General features: G+C 57.4%; 1 protein-coding gene across 1 annotated transcript in view; it reads left to right on the top strand.

Moving 5' to 3' along the window:
* Window positions 1-22,319, top strand: part of WFDC1 (WAP four-disulfide core domain 1) — a 52,270-nt gene extending 29,951 nt beyond the window's left edge. Inside the window, exons 3-7 of the mRNA XM_075316407.1 lie at window positions 13,031-13,114; window positions 15,684-15,824; window positions 15,978-16,019; window positions 21,564-21,627; window positions 22,003-22,319. Coding sequence (XP_075172522.1) covers window positions 13,031-13,114; window positions 15,684-15,824; window positions 15,978-16,019; window positions 21,564-21,625 — 329 coding nt within the window. The 3' untranslated portion in view covers window positions 21,626-21,627; window positions 22,003-22,319. The remainder of the gene's footprint in view (window positions 1-13,030; window positions 13,115-15,683; window positions 15,825-15,977; window positions 16,020-21,563; window positions 21,628-22,002) is intronic.
* The last annotated feature ends 1,109 nt before the right edge of the window (window positions 22,320-23,428 follow it).

Raw genomic sequence — 23,428 nt, 5'->3', positions numbered from 1 at the left:
GGATGACTCCCTGCCGTGACCCTGTAGTGGGGGCTGCTAGCTAGTTAGCAAGGCTATGGAAATAGCCAGACAGAACGACTCCAGTAAAAAATGGTTCATATCTCGCAAGCCATATTTCCGATAAATATGGCAACCATAAAAATGGTGTCTCCGCATGTGGACGATGCCGGCACCCCCTTTTTATGGGAACAGGACATTGGGAAATGCCCCAGGCGTGATATCAGCCAATGGGGAACTGGCAGACAGGTCATGAGTCCCCTCGTTCTGTAGCTAAATTCATAACTGTCACAATGAGAGCATTGGCGTCTGCCTACGACGCTCCCAGGCAAAGTTATAGCCAAAATCCCCTTTGCTGGATAATTCTGATCCATGCAGGGGGAGTGGCAGTGCTTCCCCGTGAGGTCACTAAGGTAGGAGGAGACCTGGATTTGCCCAGGTTGATAACCCTGCTTCGGCCATTTTCCAAGGTTCTTCTCGCTGGGGGCACGTGTAGGAAACATCTGTGGGAGTTCCTGGAAACCTGGTCTACAGCGCCCCCCTGTGGCCAGACGCAACAAGGTAACTGATTGAACTGTGTATGCCTGTTTGTAACCCATGCTTTGATTGTAACTGTACTCTGACATATGTATATTCTGTAGATTCCCTATTGTATATATTGTAGTTCTAGTGTGCTTTAGGCTGATTAAATTATATAATTAATCTTGGGCTGTTCTGTTATCTCGATCTCGAATCCCGCGTCTGTGTGTTCGGCTAATAGTTACCGTAAATCGGTTGGTGGCAGCGAGTTGTGCCAAGGATTATTGTGGGGAGGCCAGTGAGATCCGGGAAGATATTATATATTCCGCCCGCGGAGGTCGGGGGAATATATACCCTACTCGCACCGGGGACCCTTCAATAATCGGCATAAGTAGTATAGCGGCCTCCTTGCTTATTGTCGGGCAATTCCATAATTGGCCTGACTATAAGAGGGGCGCTAGAGAGCGCGTCACGTGCTCTGTCTGTCGGTCGGGAGGTATAAAGTAGGGGTGACCCCCACTTGTTACCCCCCGATTGTGACGTACTGGTAGCCAGCGCGGGGGATTTCTGAGTGACCCCCCCGGTGGTTTGTGACATATTGGTGGCATAGCGGTGGGATCGAGATAATAGTGTGTGTGAGTGTGAGACCCATACTCCCAGACACTAAAGACTGCCTGCAGCAGCTGTGGCTGCTGGGGTCTTCAGACCAGCTCAACACTAGAGTGTCAGAGTGCAGATACTGTAAGGTGTGTGGAGGCATCAGGTGTCAGTTCTGTGTCAGTGACCAAAAGTCTGCAAGAATGGCTGATGGCACCAGGAGCAGAGCTATGCAACTGGCCAATGCTAAAGCAGGAGCCGAAGAGAGGGAGGACGGTGCTGTGGACAGCAATGAGGAGGTTGCCCACGAGTCCTCCAGGAGCTCGACGCCAGAAAACAGCTCTGCAGAGGACATTGCACAACCGGGCACTGCTGGACAAGATGAGGAGCAGCTCGCCCAAGGGTCCTCAACGAGCCAGATGCCAGCCCTCCGCTCTGCAATGGACAGTGAAGCACCAGGCTCCGCAGCGGGCCGCAGATCACCACGTGCCATTCCACCGAGCCTGGGAGGCTCGGATAGCCTTCTTCAAATGGCTATGGCCCTACGCCAGGCTGGAGACCGGGAGGGCTACAAGGAACTCATGGCCGAGCGTGAGCGGCAAGCAGCGCGTGAAGAGCGCCAGGCAGAGCGTAACTACCAGCTGCAGCTAGCTCAGCTCCGGCCCTCATCAGCCACCCGTGACCTTCCAGACACCAAACTTCCAAAGGTCCGTGTTGAGGACTTCCCAGTGCTGGAGAAGGATGGAGACTTGGACTCTTTCTTGACTGCTTTTGAACGGACTTGCTTGCAGCATCATCTGAACAAGGACCAGTGGGCCAAATACCTGACCCCCCGTTTAAGGGGTAAGGCCCTGGATATCCTTGGGGACTTGCCTGCTGAGGCGGATCAGGGCTACGACACCATCAAGCGGGCCCTGATCCAACAGTACAACCTCACCCCGGAGTCCTACCGCAAGAAGTTCCGGACGCTGCAGAAGGGACCAAAGGACTCCTGGGCTGACCACCGGCGGGCACTTGCCCGAGCTGCCGACCACTGGACCCAAGGCCTGCAGCTTTCCACCGGACCGGAGATCCTGGACTTGTTCATCACGGAGCAACTCTTGTGGAACTGCCCTGAGGATCTCCGCCAGTTCATCCGAGACCAGAAGCCAAAGGGATCCACGGCTACAGCTGCCCTGGCAGATGACTACACCAACAATCGGGCTCCTGAAGCCAGGAGAGCAGCCACCAGCAGCACCTGGAGAGGGGGTAAGATGAACTCTGCGACTGCCCCACCTGCCCCTAGACTGCAGGGGGTGTCCCCCTCAACTCCCCTCTCCAGGCCCGTGGCAGAACCAAGACGGTGCCACCAGTGCAACCTACCTGGACACTTCAAGGCCATGTGCCCTCAGCGTCCCAAGGCCCCGGCTCCGTCCCCGTCCCAAGGGCCGCCCAAGGTGTATTGTGTGGGTGGGGGTGGTGGTAGGTCCCTGGACAGCTTCCAACCTGTCACCGTCGGCCAGTCTGTGACCATAGGACTGCGAGACAGCGCCTCGGAGGTGACTCTGGTGCGGCCTGAGATGGTGTCCCCCCAAGACTTGATCCCTGGAAAAACCCTCGCTGTCTCCGGGATTGGAGGCATTGACCCGGCGCTGCCTGTTGCTGACATTTATGTGGACTGGGGCGCGGGGCGAGGGGTGAGAGAGGTGGGGGTAACTGATCGGATCCCTGCAAACGTGCTACTTGGGACAGATTTGGGGCAAATAACCTCCCAGTTTGGCCCCGCCCCAAAGGCTGAACCTTCAGCCAGTGCTGACGTGCCTCCGGACAATGTTAATGTGTTATCTATGAATGATGTAAGGGAGGAGGGAGTGAACTCTGATATTTCTGCTTGCATAGACACCATAGACACACACTCAGCTGCAGCTGTGACAGGGGAGGGGGTCAGAGAAAGGTGTGACAATGCCTCTACAAGTAACCAGCCTGTGAGCTGGGATCTGCTGCCCTCTGCAGGGATAAGCAGAGAGCAGGGTGCTGCAGGGGGAGGACCAGTGTGTGGGGTGGGGGCTACCACAGCAAATGTGGGGTCCCCAGAGATTTCACAGCGGGGTTCTGTTGCTGCAGGGGGGGAACAGGCAGGTGAGATTGGGGCCGGTCCAGGAGCGGAAGTGCTCCCAGGTAAGATCTCGGTGCATGGTTCCCCCACAACCGGGGTGTCAGGAAGCCAGGTAGGTCTGCCTGAACCGGCGACTTGGTCAGGAACGGAGGGGGAGCAGGCACGACCCACGGTCGCAGCGGCTGTGGCCGCTGTCACCCGCAGTGGGAGTGCTGGAAGCCAAGGGGCCTCCCGGAGGTCCGATAGCTCTTCCCCTTCTGACCAAGTGGCAGCCGAGTCAGGTGGAGGCCAGGACACAGGTCCCGGGGTACTGACCGAAGATGTGACAGTCTCGTCGATTCTGGCCACATCTAGTCAGGGGTTTCAGGCAGCGTTAGAAGCTGACAACAGCCTGAAAGCTCTAAAGGAGCAGGCGGCACAGCCTCCCTCGGACTCGGACCCGGAGCGAGTGGTCTGGGACCAAGGACGGCTGTACCGGGCCACGGTCCAGCAGGGTTCACCGGAGGCGTGGCCCAGGGACCGACAGTTGGTGGTACCCTATCCGTTCCGGACGGAGTTGTTGCGGATCGCACATGAGATTCCGATGGCCGGACACCTAGGGATCGCTAAGACCAAGGCCAGGTTAAACCAGCATTTCTACTGGCCAAAAATGGGGGCCGATGTGGCTGCCTACTGCCGTTCGTGTGAAACCTGTCAGAGAGTGGGGAAGGCGGGGCCACGCCCCAAAGCCCCACTGGTATCTCTGCCAATCATCGATGAGCCTTTCAGGAGGGTGGCTGTGGATCTGGTCGGCCCGCTGGCCATCCCCAGCAGCTCCGGGAAACGCTTCATACTGACGGTAGTGGACTATGCCACCCGGTACCCAGAAGCAGTGGCCTTGTCGTCCATTCGGGCTGACAAGGTGGCCACCGCATTGCTGGAGATTTTCTCCCGAGTGGGTTTTCCCCAGGAAATGCTCACTGACCGGGGGACCCAATTCATGTCCCAGCTGATGGAGGCCCTCTGTAAGCAAGTCCAGGTGCGACATCTGGTGGCCAGCCCGTACCATCCACAGACTAATGGCCTGTGCGAGCGGTTCAATGGCACCTTAAAGCAGATGCTTAAGATGTTGGTCGACTCCCACGGGCGTGACTGGGAGCGGTATCTCCCACACCTGTTATTTGCTTACCGGGAGGTTCCACAGGCCTCAACAGGATTCTCACCGTTTGAGCTCCTGTACGGGCGACGTGTGCGGGGCCCCCTGGCTCTGGTGAAAGAGGCTTGGGAAGGGGATTTGGCCGCCCCTGGAGTGTCGGTTATCGAGTATGTCATGCGCTTCCGGGACAAAATGCAGGCCTTGACGCAACTGGTACACGACAATATGGCTCAAGCCCAGGCCGATCAGAAGCGTTGGTACGACCAGAACGCTTGTGAGAGGACCTACCAAGTGGGTCAAAGGGTGTGGGTACTGGTCCCCGTACCACAGGACAAGCTTCAGGCAGCCTGGGAAGGCCCATACCTCGTGTACCAGCAGCTCAACCCTGTAACGTACCTGGTCACCCTGGACCCTGCCCGTGGAAGGCGGAAGCCCTTCCATGTGAACATGATGAAGGCACATCATGAGCGGGAGGCATGTGCGCTCCCCGTGTGCAACCTGCCCGAGGAGGGAGAAGCGGAAACCCTCTTGGATATGCTAGCCCAGGTTAGGGCAGGCGGATCCATTGAGGATGTGGAGGTTGGCCACCAGCTCTTGGAGGACCAACGGTCCCAGCTGTGGGCCACCCTACACCCCTTCCGGGGGTTGTTTACCAACCAGCCCGGAAGGACTGACTTGGCTGTCCATCACGTGGACACTGGGGATCATCCCCCGATCCGGCGTTCAGCATATCGGGTCTCCCTGGAGGTGCAGCAACACATGCGCCAGGAGATTGACGAGATGCTGAACCTGGGGGTGATCCAGGCATCCAACAGCGCTTGGGCCTCGCCTGTAGTCCTCGTCCCTAAGAAGGACCGAACCACTCGGTTCTGCGTGGACTACAGGGGGCTCAATGCTGTCACGGTCGCCGATGCGTACCCAATGCCACGCATCGATGACCTGCTCGATCAGTTGGCCGGGGCTCAGTACCTGACCATCATGGACCTGAGCCGGGGATATTGGCAGATCCCCCTGACTCGCAAGGCCAGGGAACGCTCTGCCTTTATTACCCCATTTGGACTGTACGAGTCCACGGTGATGCCATTCGGGATGAGGAATGCCCCTGCCACTTTCCAGCGGATGGTCAACACCCTGCTCAAGGGACTTGAAGGGTACGCGGCCGCGTACCTGGATGACATTGCCGTCTTCAGTCCCACCTGGGAGGACCACCTAGAGCATCTAGCACAGGTGCTCAGGCGGATCCACCGGGCAGGTTTGACCATCAAGCCGGGAAAGTGTCAGCTGGCCATGAGCGAGGTCCAGTACCTCGGTCACCGGGTAGGCGGGGGAACACTGAAGCCCGAGCCTGAGAAAGTGGAGGCCATCGCATCCTGGCCCACCCCCAGGACCAAGAAGCAGGTGATGTCCTTCTTGGGGACCGCCGGGTACTATAGGAGGTTTGTTCCACGCTATAGTAGCCTGGCAAAGCCCTTGACGGACCTCACCAAGAAGAAGCTGCCCTCTGCAGTCGATTGGACAATGGACTGCGAGACAGCCTTCCGGGCCCTAAAGGACGCCCTGTCCAGCCCGCCCGTGCTACAGGCAGCCGACTTCACGCGGCCGTTTGTAGTACAGACCGACGCCAGTGACTTCGGCCTCGGTGCGGTGCTCAGCCAGGTGGACTCTGCGAGCCAAGAGCACCCAGTCTTGTACCTGAGCAGGAAGCTGTTACCAAGGGAAGTTGCCTATTCCACGATGGAGAAGGAGTGCCTGGCCATAGTGTGGGCCCTGCAGCGTCTGCAACCCTATCTATACGGGCGCCACTTCATGGTGGAGACGGACCACAATCCCCTCAGCTGGTTGCACACCGTCTCTGGGACGAATGGGCGATTGTTGCGATGGAGCCTTGCGCTCCAGCAATACAACTTCACCATTCGCCACAAAAGGGGCCGTGACCACGGTAACGCAGACGGGCTGTCCCGACAAGGAGAGGTCGCGGACGGGCGCACGGGGGAACACCGGAGTGTGCTGCCCCCTAGCGCCCTCAAAAGGGGGGAGGTGTGAGGTAAATCCGGAGATATGACGATAAATCATGACATTCAAGTCATGTCAGGAAGCCCTCTCCTGGTGTCACTACCCCCTTCCCTTCACACAACTGGTTTAGCAACAAATCCATGGCCATGTCCTGTGATATGGAAATTAGGTGGCTTCAGGACAATGGACACAGGATGACTCCCTGCCGTGACCCTGTAGTGGGGGCTGCTAGCTAGTTAGCAAGGCTATGGAAATAGCCAGACAGAACGACTCCAGTAAAAAATGGTTCATATCTCGCAAGCCATATTTCCGATAAATATGGCAACCATAAAAATGGTGTCTCCGCATGTGGACGATGCCGGCACCCCCTTTTTATGGGAACAGGACATTGGGAAATGCCCCAGGCGTGATATCAGCCAATGGGGAACTGGCAGACAGGTCATGAGTCCCCTCGTTCTGTAGCTAAATTCATAACTGTCACAATGAGAGCATTGGCGTCTGCCTACGACGCTCCCAGGCAAAGTTATAGCCAAAATCCCCTTTGCTGGATAATTCTGATCCATGCAGGGGGAGTGGCAGTGCTTCCCCGTGAGGTCACTAAGGTAGGAGGAGACCTGGATTTGCCCAGGTTGATAACCCTGCTTCGGCCATTTTCCAAGGTTCTTCTCGCTGGGGGCACGTGTAGGAAACATCTGTGGGAGTTCCTGGAAACCTGGTCTACAGCGCCCCCCTGTGGCCAGACGCAACAAGGTAACTGATTGAACTGTGTATGCCTGTTTGTAACCCATGCTTTGATTGTAACTGTACTCTGACATATGTATATTCTGTAGATTCCCTATTGTATATATTGTAGTTTCTAGTGTGCTTTAGGCTGATTAAATTATATAATTAATCTTGGGCTGTTCTGTTATCTCGATCTCGAATCCCGCGTCTGTGTGTTCGGCTAATAGTTACCGTAAATCGGTTGGTGGCAGCGAGTTGTGCCAAGGATTATTGTGGGGAGGCCAGTGAGATCCGGGAAGATATTATATATTCCGCCCGCGGAGGTCGGGGGAATATATACCCTACTCGCACCGGGGACCCTTCAATAATCGGCATAAGTAGTATAGCGGCCTCCTTGCTTATTGTCGGGCAATTCCATAATTGGCCTGACTATAAGAGGGGCGCTAGAGAGCGCGTCACGTGCTCTGTCTGTCGGTCGGGAGGTATAAAGTAGGGGTGACCCCCACTTGTTACCCCCCGATTGTGACGTACTGGTAGCCAGCGCGGGGGATTTCTGAGTGACCCCCCCGGTGGTTTGTGACAGACACACACTCAGCTGCAGCTGTGACAGGGGAGGGGGTCAGAGAAAGGTGTGACAATGCCTCTACAAGTAACCAGCCTGTGAGCTGGGATCTGCTGCCCTCTGCAGGGATAAGCAGAGAGCAGGGTGCTGCAGGGGGAGGACCAGTGTGTGGGGTGGGGGCTACCACAGCAAATGTGGGGTCCCCAGAGATTTCACAGCGGGGTTCTGTTGCTGCAGGAGGGGAACAGGCAGGTGAGATTGGGGCCGGTCCAGGAGCGGAAGTGCTCCCAGGTAAGATCTCGGTGCATGGTTCCCCCACAACCGGGGTGTCAGGAAGCCAGGTAGGTCTGCCTGAACCGGCGACTTGGTCAGGAACGGAGGAGGAGCAGGCACGACCCACGGTCGCAGCGGCTGTGGCCGCTGTCACCCGCAGTGGGAGTGCTGGAAGCCAAGGGGCCTCCCGGAGGTCCGATAGCTCTTCCCCTTCTGACCAAGTGGCAGCCGAGTCAGGTGGAGGCCAGGACACAGGTCCCGGGGTACTGACTGAAGATGTGACAGTCTCGTCGATTCTGGCCACATCTAGTCAGGGGTTTCAGGCAGCGTTAGAAGCTGACGACAGCCTGAAAGCTCTTAAGGAGCAGGCGGCACCGCCTCCCTCGGACTCGGACCCGGAGCGAGTGGTCTGGGACCAAGGACGGCTGTACCGGGCCACAGTCCAGCAGGGTTCACCGGAGGCGTGGCCCAGGGACCGACAGTTGGTGGTACCCTATCCGTTCCGGACGGAGTTGTTGCGGATCGCACATGAGATTCCGATGGCCGGACACCTAGGGATCGCTAAGACCAAGGCCAGGTTAAACCAGCATTTCTACTGGCCAAAAATGGGGGCCGATGTGGCTGCCTACTGCCGTTCGTGTGAAACCTGTCAGAGAGTGGGGAAGGCGGGGCCACACCCCAAAGCCCCACTAGTATCTCTGCCAATCATCGATGAGCCTTTCAGGAGGGTGGCTGTGGATCTGGTCGGCCCGCTGGCCATCCCCAGCAGCTCCGGGAAACGCTTCATACTGACGGTAGTGGACTATGCCACCCGGTACCCAGAAGCAGTGGCCTTGTCGTCCATTCGGGCTGACAAGGTGGCCACCGCATTGCTGGAGATTTTCTCCCGAGTGGGTTTTCCCCAGGAAATGCTCACTGACCGGGGGACCCAATTCATGTCCCAGCTGATGGAGGCCCTCTGTAAGCAAGTCCAGGTGCGACATCTGGTGGCCAGCCCGTACCATCCACAGACTAATGGCCTGTGCGAGCGGTTCAATGGCACCTTAAAGCAGATGCTTAAGATGTTGGTCGACTCCCATGGGCGTGACTGGGAGCGGTATCTCCCACACCTGTTATTTGCTTACCGGGAGGTTCCACAGGCCTCAACAGGATTCTCACCGTTTGAGCTCCTGTACGGGCGACGTGTGCGGGGCCCCCTGGCTCTGGTGAAAGAGGCTTGGGAAGGGGATTTGGCCACCCCTGGAGTGTCGGTTATCGAGTATGTCATGCGCTTCCGGGACAAAATGCAGGCCTTGACGCAACTGGTACACGACAATATGGCTCAAGCCCAGGCCGATCAGAAGCGTTGGTACGACCAGAACGCTTGTGAGAGGACCTACCAAGTGGGTCAAGAGGTGTGGGTACTGGTCCCCGTACCACAGGACAAGCTTCAGGCAGCCTGGGAAGGCCCATACCTCGTGTACCAGCAGCTCAACCCTGTGACGTACCTGGTCACCCTGGACCCTGCCCGTGGAAGGCGGAAGCCCTTCCATGTGAACATGATGAAGGCACATCAGGAGCGGGAGGCATGTGCGCTCCCCGTGTGCAACCTGCCCGAGGAGGGAGAGGCGGAAACCCTCTTGGATATGCTAGCCCAGGTTAGGGCAGGCGGATCCATTGAGGATGTGGAGGTTGGCCACCAGCTCTTGGAGGACCAACGGTCCCAGCTGTGGGCCACCCTACACCCCTTCCGGGGGTTGTTTACCAACCAGCCCGGAAGGACTGACTTGGCTGTCCATCACGTGGACACTGGGGATCATCCCCCGATCCGGCGTTCAGCATATCGGGTCTCCCTGGAGGTGCAGCAACACATGCGCCAGGAGATTGACGAGATGCTGAAGCTGGGGGTGATCCAGGCATCCAACAGCGCTTGGGCCTCGCCTGTAGTCCTCGTCCCTAAGAAGGACCGAACCACTCGGTTCTGCGTGGACTACAGGGGGCTCAATGCTGTCACGGTCGCCGATGCGTACCCAATGCCACGCATCGATGACCTGCTCGATCAGTTGGCCGGGGCTCAGTACCTGACCATCATGGATCTGAGCCGGGGATATTGGCAGATCCCCCTGACTCGCAAGGCCAGGGAACGCTCTGCCTTTATTACCCCATTTGGACTGTACGAGTCCACGGTGATGCCATTCGGGATGAGGAATGCCCCTGCCACTTTCCAGCGGATGGTCAACACCCTGCTCAAGGGACTTGAAGGGTACGCGGCCGCGTACCTGGATGACATTGCCGTCTTCAGTCCCACCTGGGAGGACCACCTAGAGCATCTAGCACAGGTGCTCAGGCGGATCCACCGGGCAGGTTTGACCATCAAGCCGGGAAAGTGTCAGCTGGCCATGAGCGAGGTCCAGTACCTCGGTCACCGGGTAGGCGGGAGAACACTGAAGCCCGAGCCTGAGAAAGTGGAGGCCATCGCATCCTGGCCCACCCCCAGGACCAAGAAGCAGGTGATGTCCTTCTTGGGGACCGCTGGGTACTATAGGAGGTTTGTTCCATGCTATAGTAGCCTGGCAAAGCCCTTGACGGACCTCACCAAGAAGAAGCTGCCCTCTGCAGTCGATTGGACAATGGACTGCGAGACAGCCTTCCGGGCCCTAAAGGACGCCCTGTCCAGCCCGCCCGTGCTACAGGCAGCCGACTTCACGCGGCCGTTTGTAGTACAGACCGACGCCAGTGACTTCGGCCTCGGTGCGGTGCTCAGCCAGGTGGACTCTGCGAGCCAAGAGCACCCAGTCTTGTACCTGAGCAGGAAGCTGTTACCAAGGGAAGTTGCCTATTCCACGATGGAGAAGGAGTGCCTGGCCATAGTGTGGGCCCTGCAGCGTCTGCAACCCTATCTATACGGGCGCCACTTCATCGTGGAGACGGACCACAATCCCCTCAGCTGGTTGCACACCGTCTCTGGGACGAATGGGCGATTGTTGCGATGGAGCCTTGCGCTCCAGCAATACAACTTCACCATTCGCCACAAACGGGGCCGTGACCACGGTAACGCAGACGGGCTGTCCCGACAAGGAGAGGTCGCGGACGGGCGCACGGGGGAACACCGGAGTTTGCTGCCCCCTAGCGCCCTCAAAAGGGGGGAGGTGTGAGGCAAATCCCGGGATATGAAGCTGAATTATGACTCCAGTCATAATCCCTCATCACTCCCTGGCAGTGCCCCCTCCCTTCTTGTTCTCAGTGTTCCACTTACACCTCCATGGCCATGTCCTGTGATATGGAGATGAGGTGGTGTAGGAACAATGGACACAGGATGACTCCCTGCCGTCACCCTGTAGTAGGAGCTGCTATCTAATTAGCAAGGCTCTGGAAGTAGCCAGACAGAACGACTCCAGTAAAAAATGGTTCATATCTCGCAAGCCATATTTCCGATAAATATGGCAACCATAAAAATGGTGTCTCCGCATGCGGACGATGCCGGCACACCCTTTTTATGGGAGCAGGACATTGGGAAATGCCCCAGGCGTGATATCAGCCAATGGGGAACTGGCAGACAGGTCATGAGTCCCCTCGTTCTGTAGCTAAATTCATAACTGTCACAATGAGAGCATTGGCGTCTGCCTACGACGCTCCCAGGCAAAGTTATGGCCAATATCCCCTTTGCTGGATAATTCTGATCCATGCAGGGGGAGTGGCAGTGCTTCCCTGTGAGGTCACTAAGGTAGGAGGGGACCTGGATCTGCCCAGGTTGATAACCCTACTTCGGCCATTTTCCAGTGTTCTTTCGCTGGGGGTCACGTGTAGGAAACATCTGTGGGAGTTCCTGGAAACCTGGTCTACAGCGCCCCCCTGTGGCCAGACGCAACAAGGTAACTGCTGGAACTGTGTATGCCTGTTTGTAACCCATGCTTTATCTGTAACTGTACTCTGACATATGTATATTCTGTAGATTCCCTATTGTATATATTGTAGTTTCTAGTGTGCTTTAGGCTGATTAAATTATATAATTAATCTTGGGCTGTTCTGTTATCTCGATCTTGAATCCCACGTCTGTGTGTTCGGCTAATAGTTACCGTGAAGCGGTTGGTGGCAGCGAGTTGTGCCAAGGATTATTGTGGGGAGGCCGGTGAGATTCGGGAGGATATTATATATTCCGCCCGCGGAGGTCGGGGGAATATATACCCTACTCTCACCGGGGACCCTTCAATAATCGGCATAAGTAGTATAGCGGCCTCCTTGCTTATGGTCGGGCAATTCCATAATTGGCCTGACTATAAGAGGGGCGCTAGAGAGCGCGTCACGTGCTCTGTCTGTCGGTCGGGAGGTATAAAGGAGGGGTGACCCCCACTTGTTACCCCCCGATTGTGACGTACTGGTAGCCAGCGCGGGGGATTTCTGAGTGACCCCCCCGGTGGTTTGTGACACCCTCTATACCCAGTATTCAGTGACCGCCTGTCCCCTCTATACCCAGTATTCAGTGACCGCCTGTCCCCTCTATACCCAGTATTCAGTGACCGCCTGTCCCCTCTATACCCAGTATTCAGTGACCGCCTGTCCCCTCCATACCCAGTATTCAGTGACCGCCTGTCCCCTCTATACCCAGTAATCAGTGACCGCCTGTCCCCTCCATACCCAGTATTCAGTGACCGCCTGTCCCCTCCATACCCAGTATTCAGTGACCGCCTGTCCCCTCTATACCCAGTATTTGGTGACCGCCTGTCCCCTCCATACCCAGTATTCAGTGACCGCCTGTCCCCTCCATACCCAGTATTCAGTGACCGCCTGTCCCCTCCATACCCAGTATTCAGTGACCGCCTGTCCCCTCTATACCCAGTATTTGGTGACCGCCTGTCCCCTCCATACCCAGTATTCAGTGACCGCCTGTCCCCTCCATACCCAGTATTCAGTGACCGCCTGTCCCCTCTATACCCAGTATTCAGTGACCGCCTGTCCCCTCCATACCCAGTATTCAGTGACCGCCTGTCCCCTCCATACCCAGTATTCAGTGACCGCCTGTCCCCTCTATACCCAGTATTTGGTGACCGCCTCCCTCTCTCTCTCTCGAGGCCTAACCCCTCCATGTGTGTCGTGCGCCCCTCGCCCCTCACTGACCGCACCCTTCATGTCATTGCAGTGCTGGATTGGCTTGTGCAGCCCAAACCTCGCTGGCTGGGGGGGAACGGCTGGTTACTGGACGGACCCGAGGAGGCCTTACAAGGTGCAGTCTGTACTGTGGTGATGATGTGTGGATAGTGGTGAGTGGATGATGGGCGGCCATTAGTGGTGATGAGTGCATGATGGGCGGCCATTAGTGGTGATGTGTGGATGATGGGCGGCCATTAGTGGTGATGAGTGGATGATGGGCGGCCATTAGTGGTGATGAGTGGATGATGGGCGGCCATTAGTGGTGATGAGTGGATGATGGGCGGCCATTAGTGGTGATGTGTGGATGATGGGTGGCCATTAGTGGTGATGAGTGGATGATGGGCGGCCATTAGTGGTGATGAGTGGATGATGGGCGGCCATTAGTGGTGATGTATGGATGATGGGCGGCCATTAGTGGTGAGTGGATGATGGGCGGCCATTAGTGGTGATGAGTGGATGATGGGCGGCCATTAGTGGTGATGAGTGGATGATGGGCGGCCATTAGTGGTAGTGAGTGGATGATGGGTGACCATTAGTGGTGATGTGTGGATGATGGGCGGCCATTAGTGGTGATGAGTGGATGCTGGGCGGCCATTAGTGGTAGTGAGTGGATGATGGGCGGCCATTAGTGGTGATGAGTGGATGATGGGCGGCCATTAGTGGTGATGAGTGGATGCTGGGCGGCCATTAGTGGTGGTGAGTGGATGATGGGTGACCATTAGTGGTGATGTGCTGATGATGGGCGGCCATTAGTGGTGATGTGCTGATGATGGGCGGCCATTAGTGGGGATGAGTGGATGATGGGCGGCCATTAGTGGTGATGTGCGGATGATGGGCGGCCATTAGTGGGGATGAGTGGATGATGGGCGGCCATTAGTGGTGATGTGCGGATGATGGGCGGCCATTAGTGGGGATGAGTGGATGATGGGCGGCCATTAGTGGTGATGAGTGGATGATGGGTGGATGATGGGCGGCCATTAGTGGTGATGTGTGGATGATGGACGGCCATTAGTGGTGATGTGTGGATGATGGGCGGCCATTAGTGGTTATGAGTGGATGATGGGCGGCCATTAGTGGTGATGTATGGATGATGGGCGGCCATTAGTGGTGATGAGTGGATGATGGGCGGCCATTAGTGGTGATGAGTGGATGATGGGCGGCCATTAGTGGTGATGAGTGGATGATGGGCGGCCATTAGTGGTGATGAGTGGATGATGGGCGGCCATTAGTGGTGATGTGTGGATGATGGGCGGCCATTAGTGGTGATGAGTGGATGATGGGCGGCCATTAGTGGTGATGAGTGGATGATGGGCGGCAATTAGTGGTGATGTGTGGATGATGGGCGGCCATTAGTGGTGATGTGTGGATGATGGGTGGCCATTAGTGGTGATGAGTGGATGATGGGCGACCATTAGTGGTGATGAGTGGATGATGGGCGGCCATTAGTGGTGATGAGTGCATGATGGGCGGCCATTAGTGGTGATGTGTGGATGATGGGCGGCCATTAGTGGTGGTGAGTGGATGATGGGCGACCATTAGTGGTGATGAGTGGATGATGGGCGGCCATTAGTGGTGATGTGTGGATGATGGGCGACCATTAGTGGTGATGAGTGGATGATGGGCGGCCATTAGTGGTGATGAGTGCATGATGGGCGGCCATTAGTGGTGATGTGTGGATGATGGGCGGCCATTAGTGGTGGTGAGTGGATGATGGGCGACCATTAGTGGTGATGAGTGGATGATGGGCGGCCATTAGTGGTGATGAGTGCATGATGGGCGGCCATTAGTGGTGATGTGTGGATGATGGGCGGCCATTAGTGGTGATGAGTGGATGATGGGCGGCCATTAGTGGTGGTGAGTGGATGATGGGCGGCCATTAGTGGTGATGAGTGGATGATGGGCGGCCATTAGTGGTGATGAGTGCATGATGGGCGGCCATTAGTGGTGATGTGTGGATGATGGGCGGCCATTAGTGGTGGTGAGTGGATGATGGGCCACCATTAGTGGTGATGAGTGGATGATGGGCGGCCATTAGTGGTGATGAGTGCATGATGGGCGGCCATTAGTGGTGATGTGTGGATGATGGGCGGCCATTAGTGGTGATGAGTGGATGATGGGCGGCCATTAGTGGTGGTGAGTGGATGATGGGCGGCCATTAGTGGTGGTGAGTGGATGATGGGCGGCCATTAGTGGTGATGAGTGGATGATGGGCGACCATTAGTGGTGATGAGTGCATGATGGGCGACCATTAGTGGTGATGAGTGGATGATGGGCGGCCATTAGTGGTGATGAGTGCATGATGGGCGGCCATTAGTGGTGATGTGTGGATGATGGGCGGCCATTAGTGGTGGTGAGTGGATGATGGGCGGCCATTAGTGGTGATGAGTGCATGATGGGCGGCCATTAGTGGTGATGTGTGGATGATGGGCGGCCATTAGTGGTGGTGAGTGGATGATGGGCGGCCATTAGTGGTGGTGAGTGGATGATGGGCGGCCATTAGTGGTGGTGAGTGGATGATGGGCGGCCATTAGTGGTGGTGAGTGGATGATGGGCGGCCATTAGTGGTGGTGAGTGGATGATGGGGGGGTCTGTATTTTGGGGGATTTTCCCTCCAGCTTAGACTCGTCTTCTGCCGTTTACAGCGGAGGCGTGCAGCACGACCGAGGACGGGGACGAGCCGCTGCACTGCCCGACCGGCTATGAATGTCACATCATAAACCCCGGCAGCCCGGCCGAGGGCATCCCGAACCGAGGGCAGTGCATCAAGCAGAGGGGGAACGCAGGTGAGTGCGGCCTGTCTGCTCCTGGGAAAGCTGGGTGATGACCGGGGTCCTGTGGCTGGGGGTGTACAGCAGGATCGCTGTGGGAGGGAGGCCATGATGGGGGGGCGCACGTGGGGCGAGGCCTCTGCATTACTCATCTATGTTTCATTCCAGACGGGAGAAGCCTGAGACACAAGTATCCCAAAGACGAGCACGGTGAGTCCTGGAGACCGGCTGCACCACTACCGCCGCCACACCGCGACCGCCGCCACACCGCGACCGCCGCCACACCGTGACCGCCGCCACACCGCGACCGCCGCCACACCGCGACCGCCGTCACACCGAGGCCGCTGCCACACCGCGACCGCAGCAACACCGCGACCGCCGCCATACCGCGACCGCCGCCACACCGCGACCGCCGCCACACCGAGGCCGCCGTCACACCGCGACCGCCGCCACACCGCGACCGCCGCCACACCGCGACCACAGCCACACCGCGACCGCCACCACACCGAGGCCGCCGCCACACCGAGGCCGCCGTCACACCGCGACCGCCGCCACACCGCGACCGCCGTCACACCGAGGCCTCTAATGATTGGGACATTGCTCTTTATATCCACTCATCACGCGGCTTACAGCTGGTGGGGTGTTACAGTGTATCGGTCCGGTCATGCTGCTTACAGCTGGGGGGTGTTACAGTGTATCGGTCCGGTCATGCTGCTTACAGCTGGTGGGGTGTTACAGTGTATCGGTTTGGTCACGCTGCTTACAGCTGGTGGGGTGTTACAGTGTATCGGTCTGGTCATGCTGCTTACAGCTGGGGGGGTGTTACAGTGTATCGGTCTGGTCATGCTGCTTACAGCTGGGGGGTGTTACAGTGTATCGGTCTGGTCATGCTGCTTACAGCTGGGGGGTGTTACAGTGTATCGGTCTGGTCACGCTGCTTACAGCTGGGGGGTGTTACAGTGTATCGGTCTGGTCACGCTGCTTACAGCTGGGGGGTGTTACAGTGTATCGGTCTGGTCATGCTGCTTACAGCTGGGGGGTGTTACAGTGTATCGGTCCGGTCATGCTGCTTACAGCTGGTGGGGTGTTACAGTGTATCGGTTTGGTCACGCTGCTTACAGCTGGTGGGGTGTTACAGTGTATCGGTCTGGTCATGCTGCTTACAGCTGGGGGGGTGTTACAGTGTATCGGTCTGGTCATGCTGCTTACAGCTGGGGGGTGTTACAGTGTATCGGTCTGGTCATGCTGCTTACAGCTGGGGGGTGTTACAGTGTATCGGTCTGGTCACGCTGCTTACAGCTGGGGGGTGTTACAGTGTATCGGTCTGGTCACGCTGCTTACAGCTGGGGGGTGTTACAGTGTATCGGTCTGGTCATGCTGCTTACAGCTGGGGGGTGTTACAGTGTATCGGTCTGGTCATGCTGCTTACAGCTGGGGGGTGTTACAGTGTATCGGTCTGGTCATGCTGCTTACAGCTGGGGGGGTGTTACAGTGTATCGGTCTGGTCACGCTGCTTACAGCTGGGGGGTGTTAGTGTATCGGTCTGGTCACGCTGCTTACAGCTGGGGGGTGTTACAGTGTATCGGTCTGGTCATGCTGCTTACAGCTGGGGGGTGTTACAGTGTATCGGTCTGGTCATGCTGCTTACAGCTGGGGGGTGTTACAGTGTATCGGTCCGGTCATGCTGCTTACAGCTGGGGGGTGTTACAGTGTATCGGTCCGGTCATGCTGCTTACAGCTGGGGGGTGTTACAGTGTATCGGTCTGGTCACGCTGCTTACAGCTGGGGGGTGTTACAGTGTATCGGTCTGGTCATGCTGCTTACAGCTGGGGGGTGTTACAGTGTATCGGTCTGGTCATGCTGCTTACAGCTGGGGGGTGTTACAGTGTATCGGTCTGGTCATGCTGCTTACAGCTGGGGGGGTGTTACAGTGTATCGGTCTGGTCACGCTGCTTACAGCTGGGGGGTGTTAGTGTATCGGTCTGGTCACGCTGCTTACAGCTGGGGGGTGTTACAGTGTATCGGTCTGGTCATGCTGCTTACAGCTGGGGGGTGTTACAGTGTATCGGTCTGGTCATGCTGCTTACAGCTGGGGGGTGTTACAGTGTATCGGTCTGGTCATGCTGCTTACAGCTGGGGGGTGTTACAGTGTATCGGTCCGGTCATGCTTACAGCTGGGGGGTGTTACAGTGTATCGGTCTGGTCATGCTGCTTACAGCTGGGGGGTGTTACAGTGTATCGGTCTGGTCATGCTGCTTACAGCTGGGGGGGTGTTACAGTGTATCGGTCTGGTCACGCTGCTTACAGCTGGGGGGTGTTACAGTGTATCGGTCTGGTCACGCTGCTTACAGCTGGGGGGTGTTACAGTGTATCGGTTTGGTCACGCTGCTTACAGCTGGGGGGGTGTTACAGTGTATCGGTCTGGTCACGCTGCTTACAGCTGGGGGGTGTTACAGTGTATCGGTCTGGTCACGCTGCTTACAGCTGGGGGGTGTTACAGTGTATCGGTCTGGTCATGCTGCTTACAGCTGGGGGGGTGTTATAGTGTATCGGTCTGGTCATGCTGCTTACAGCTGGGGGGTGTTACAGTGTATCGGTCTGGTCATGCTGCTTACAGCTGGGGGGTGTTACAGTGTATCGGTCCGGTCATGCTGCTTACAGCTGGGGGGTGTTACAGTGTATCGGTCTGGTCATGCTGCTTACAGCTGGGGGGTGTTACAGTGTATCGGTCTGGTCACGCTGCTTACAGCTGGGGGGTGTTACAGTGTATCGGTCTGGTCATGCTGCTTACAGCTGGGGGGTGTTACAGTGTATCGGTCTGGTCATGCTGCTTACAGCTGGGGGGTGTTACAGTGTATCGGTCCGGTCATGCTGCTTACAGCTGGGGGGTGTTACAGTGTATCGGTCCGGTCATGCTGCTTACAGCTGGTGGGGTGTTACAGTGTATCGGTCCGGTCATGCTGCTTACAGCTGGTGGGGTGTTACAGTGTATCGGTTTGGTCACGCTGCTTACAGCTGGTGGGGTGTTACAGTGTATCGGTCTGGTCATGCTGCTTACAGCTGGTGGGGTGTTACAGTGTATCGGTCTGGTCACGCTGCTTACAGCTGGGGGGGTGTTACAGTGTATCGGTCTGGTCATGCTGCTTACAGCTGGGGGGTGTTACAGTGTATCGGTCTGGTCATGCTGCTTACAGCTGGTGGAGTGTTACAGTGTATCGGTCTGGTCACGCTGCTTACAGCTGGGGGGTGTTACAGTGTATCGGTCTGGTCATGCTGCTTACAGCTGGGGGGGTGTTACAGTGTATCGGTCTGGTCACGCTGCTTACAGCTGGGGGGTGTTACAGTGTATCGGTCTGGTCACGCTGCTTACAGCTGGGGGGTGTTACAGTGTATCGGTCTGGTCACGCTGCTTACAGCTGGGGGGTGTTACAGTGTATCGGTCTGGTCACGCTGCTTACAGCTGGGGGGTGTTACAGTGTATCGGTCTGGTCATGCTGCTTACAGCTGGGGGGTGTTACAGTGTATCGGTCTGGTCACGCTGCTTACAGCTGGGGGGTGTTACAGTGTATCGGTCTGGTCACGCTGCTTACAGCTGGGGGGTGTTACAGTGTATCGGTCTGGTCACGCTGCTTACAGCTGGGGGGTGTTACAGTGTATCGGTCTGGTCACGCTGCTTACAGCTGGGGGGTGTTACAGTGTATCGGTCTGGTCATGCTGCTTACAGCTGGGGGGGTGTTACAGTGTATCGGTCTGGTCACGCTGCTTACAGCTGGGGGGTGTTACAGTGTATCGGTCTGGTCACGCTGCTTACAGCTGGGGGGTGTTACAGTGTATCGGTCTGGTGACGCTGCTTACAGCTGGGGGGTGTTACAGTGTATCGGTCCGGTCATGCTGCTTACAGCTGGGGGGATGTTACAGTGTATCGGTCTGGTCATGCTGCTTACAGCTGGGGGGTGTTACAGTGTATCGGTCCGGTCATGCTGCTTACAGCTGGGGGGTGTTACAGTGTATCGGTCCGGTCATGCTGCTTACAGCTGGGGGGTGTTACAGTGTATCGGTCTGGTCATGCTGCTTACAGCTGGGGGGTGTTACAGTGTATCGGTCTGGTCACGCTGCTTACAGCTGGGGGGTGTTACAGTGTATCGGTCTGGTCACGCTGCTTACAGCTGGGGGGTGTTACAGTGTATCGGTCTGGTCACGCTGCTTACAGCTGGGGGGTGTTACAGTGTATCGGTCTGGTCATGCTGCTTACAGCTGGGGGGGTGTTACAGTGTATCGGTCTGGTCACGCTGCTTACAGCTGGGGGGTGTTACAGTGTATCGGTCTGGTCACGCTGCTTACAGCTGGGGGGTGTTACAGTGTATCGGTCTGGTCACGCTGCTTACAGCTGGGGGGTGTTACAGTGTATCGGTCTGGTCATGCTGCTTACAGCTGGGGGGTGTTACAGTGTATCGGTCCGGTCATGCTGCTTACAGCTGGGGGGATGTTACAGTGTATCGGTCTGGTCATGCTGCTTACAGCTGGGGGGGTGTTACAGTGTATCGGTCCGGTCATGCTGCTTACAGCTGGGGGGGTGTTACAGTGTATCGGTCTGGTCACGCTGCTTACAGCTGGGGGGGTGTTACAGTGTATCGGTCTGGTCACGCTGCTTACAGCTGGGGGGGTGTTACAGTGTATCGGTCTGGTCACGCTGCTTACAGCTGGGGGGTGTTACATTGTATCGGTCTGGTCACGCTGCTTACAGCTGGGGGGTGTTACAGTGTATCGGTCTGGTCATGCTGCTTACAGCTGGGGGGGTGTTACAGTGTATCGGTCTGGTCATGCTGCTTACAGCTGGTGGGGTGTTACAGTGTATCGGTCTGGTCATGCTGCTTACAGCTGGGGGGTGTTACAGTGTATCGGTCTGGTCATGCTGCTTACAGCTGGGGGGTGTTACAGTGTATCGGTCTGGTCACGCTGCTTACAGCTGGTGGGGTGTTACAGTGTATCGGTCTGGTCATGCTGCTTACAGCTGGGGGGTGTTACAGTGTATCGGTCTGGTCATGCTGCTTACAGCTGGTGGGGTGTTACAGTGTATCGGTCTGGTCATGCTGCTTACAGCTGGGGGGTGTTACAGTGTATCGGTCTGGTCACGCTGCTTACAGCTGGTGGGGTGTTACAGTGTATCGGTCTGGTCATGCTGCTTACAGCTGGGGGGTGTTACAGTGTATCGGTCCGGTCATGCTGCTTACAGCTGGGGGGGTGTTACAGTGTATCGGTCCGGTCATGCTGCTTACAGCTGGGGGGGTGTTACAGTGTATCGGTCTGGTCATGCTGCTTACAGCTGGGGGGGTGTTACAGTGTATCGGTCTGGTCACGCTGCTTACAGCTGGGGGGGTGTTACAGTGTATCGGTCTGGTCACGCTGCTTACAGCTGGGGGGTGTTACAGTGTATCGGTCCGGTCATGCTGCTTACAGCTGGGGGGTGTTACAGTGTATCGGTCTGGTCACGCTGCTTACAGCTGGGGGGTGTTACAGTGTATCGGTCTGGTCACGCTGCTTACAGCTGGGGGGTGTTACAGTGTATCGGTCTGGTCATGCTGCTTACAGCTGGGGGGTGTTACAGTGTATCGGTCCGGTCACGCTGCTTACAGCTGGGGGGGTGTTACAGTGTGTCGGTCTGATATTCCGGATTTCTGGCCGCGCTCGCTGTGGATCCGTCACTAGGGGGCAGCGTCTGATGATATACCGGTAATGCACATCTCTATGTTGCAGGCGGGAATTACAACAACGTGGTGGTGGCGGTGGATAAACGGAGCCAGAAGCTGCTTGGTTAGAGGTGAGTCCGGGGCGCCTGCCGTGACCGCAGCACCCACAATGCACTGCGTCCCATAGAGCAGCAGAACTGTGATTGCAGCTTTGGCTGTGAGTGGAGCAGGAGCCTCGATAGTGCAGCTGTGGGGTGGGCCGCGGGGGGATACAGAGGCCGTCCTGTGCTTTCTCCTGTACATCTGAGGCTGCCGCCGGTCTCCACACCTCTGCTTGCTGTCAGAGACTGAAGCCCGGCATTTGTGGTTTGTTACAGTGTGTCAGTGCAGGTACAATGTATGGTGTGGAGCGCGGAGGATACATTGTAACAGACCCTCAGCTGTGACCAGTGTTCCAGTGGATTCTGTGCTGCGGCTCTAATGATATGTCTGTGATTCATCCGCAGGTAGCCCCTATAGAGGACGTATAAAGCGATCCCGGCGAGCAGACCCCCGGCCACTGCCGCAGACCCCCGGCCACCGCCGCAGACCCCCGGCCGCCATCAGACTCCACGCTTATTCCTGCGCCGCCGCCCAGTTAGATAAAGGATAAAGCTGCGACATTATTCAGCCGCGTCAGGAGAGACGGAGACTCGCAAAGCCAAAAGAGCGGAGGCCGGAGGCCAGGATGTGACGAGCCTCAGCCGCGAGATGCCGGAGCCGCCAGCACCGCACCGAGTAGAAGGAGCGCAGCGCCCAATCAGAATAAAGCTTTATGTTTGGAGCCGCTCGTGGTTTATGTGTTTCCAAACTGAACCGCGGTGAACTCCAAATACCAACGCCCCCGGCAGGCACCGCTGATCTCCGCTGTGCAGGCGACTCTGCTCTGACCTCCGCCCCCGGCAGGCACCGCTGATCTCCGCCGTGCAGGCGACTCTGCTCTGACCTCCGCCCCCGGCAGGCACCGCTGATCTCCGCCGTGCAGGCGACTCTGCTCTGACCCCCGCCCCCGGCAGGCACCGCTGATCTCCGCTGTGCAGGCGACTCTGCTCTGACCTCCGCCCCCGGCAGGCACCGCTGATCTCCGCTGTGCAGACAACTCTGCTCTGACCTCCGCCCCCGGCAGGCACCGCTGATCTCTGCTGTCCGCCGTGCAGGCGACTCTGCTCTGACCTCCGCCCCCGGCAGGCACCGCTGATCTCTGCTGTCCGCCGTGCAGGCGACTCTGCTCTGACCTCCGCCCCCGGCAGGCACCGCTGATCTCCGCTGTGCAGGTGACTCTGCTCTGACCTCTGCCCCCGGCAGGCACCACTGATCTCTGCTGTCCGCCATGCAGGTGACTCTGCTCTGACCTCTGCCCCCGGCAGGCACCGCTGATCTCTGCTGTCCGCCGTGCAGGTGACTCTGCTCTGACCTCCGCCCCCGGCAGGCACCGCTGATCTCTGCTGTCCGCCGTGCAGGTGACTCTGCTCTGACCTCTGCCCCCGGCAGGCACCGCTGATCTCTGCTGTCCGCCGTGCAGGTGACTCTGCTCTGACCTCTGCCCCCGGCAGGCACCACTGATCTCCGCTGTCCGCCATGCAGGTGACTCTGCTCTGACCTCTGCCCCCGGCAGGCACCGCTGATCTCTGCTGTCCGCCGTGCAGGTGACTCTGCTCTGACCTCTGCCCCCGGCAGGCACCACTGATCTCTGCTGTCTCATCTCAGAAGCTGCCACGTCGCTGGTCCTCGCTGTTATCAGCTATGAAGAATCCAGTGTCACCGGCCAAAATAATTTAATGAAGATGGAATATTCCAGAAGACGGCGGACGATGAAGCTGCAACTGGGGCAGGAGAGGCGCTCATTAATCAGGACAGGACTCGGCCGCTCCGTATACCGGGAACACCCCACAA

This window comes from Anomaloglossus baeobatrachus, chromosome 6, assembly GCF_048569485.1.
Source record: "Anomaloglossus baeobatrachus isolate aAnoBae1 chromosome 6, aAnoBae1.hap1, whole genome shotgun sequence".
Classification (NCBI taxonomy): domain Eukaryota; kingdom Metazoa; phylum Chordata; class Amphibia; order Anura; family Aromobatidae; genus Anomaloglossus; species Anomaloglossus baeobatrachus.
The sequence above is the reverse complement of the archived record's forward strand: the minus strand, read 5'-3'. Positions and strand labels throughout refer to the sequence as shown.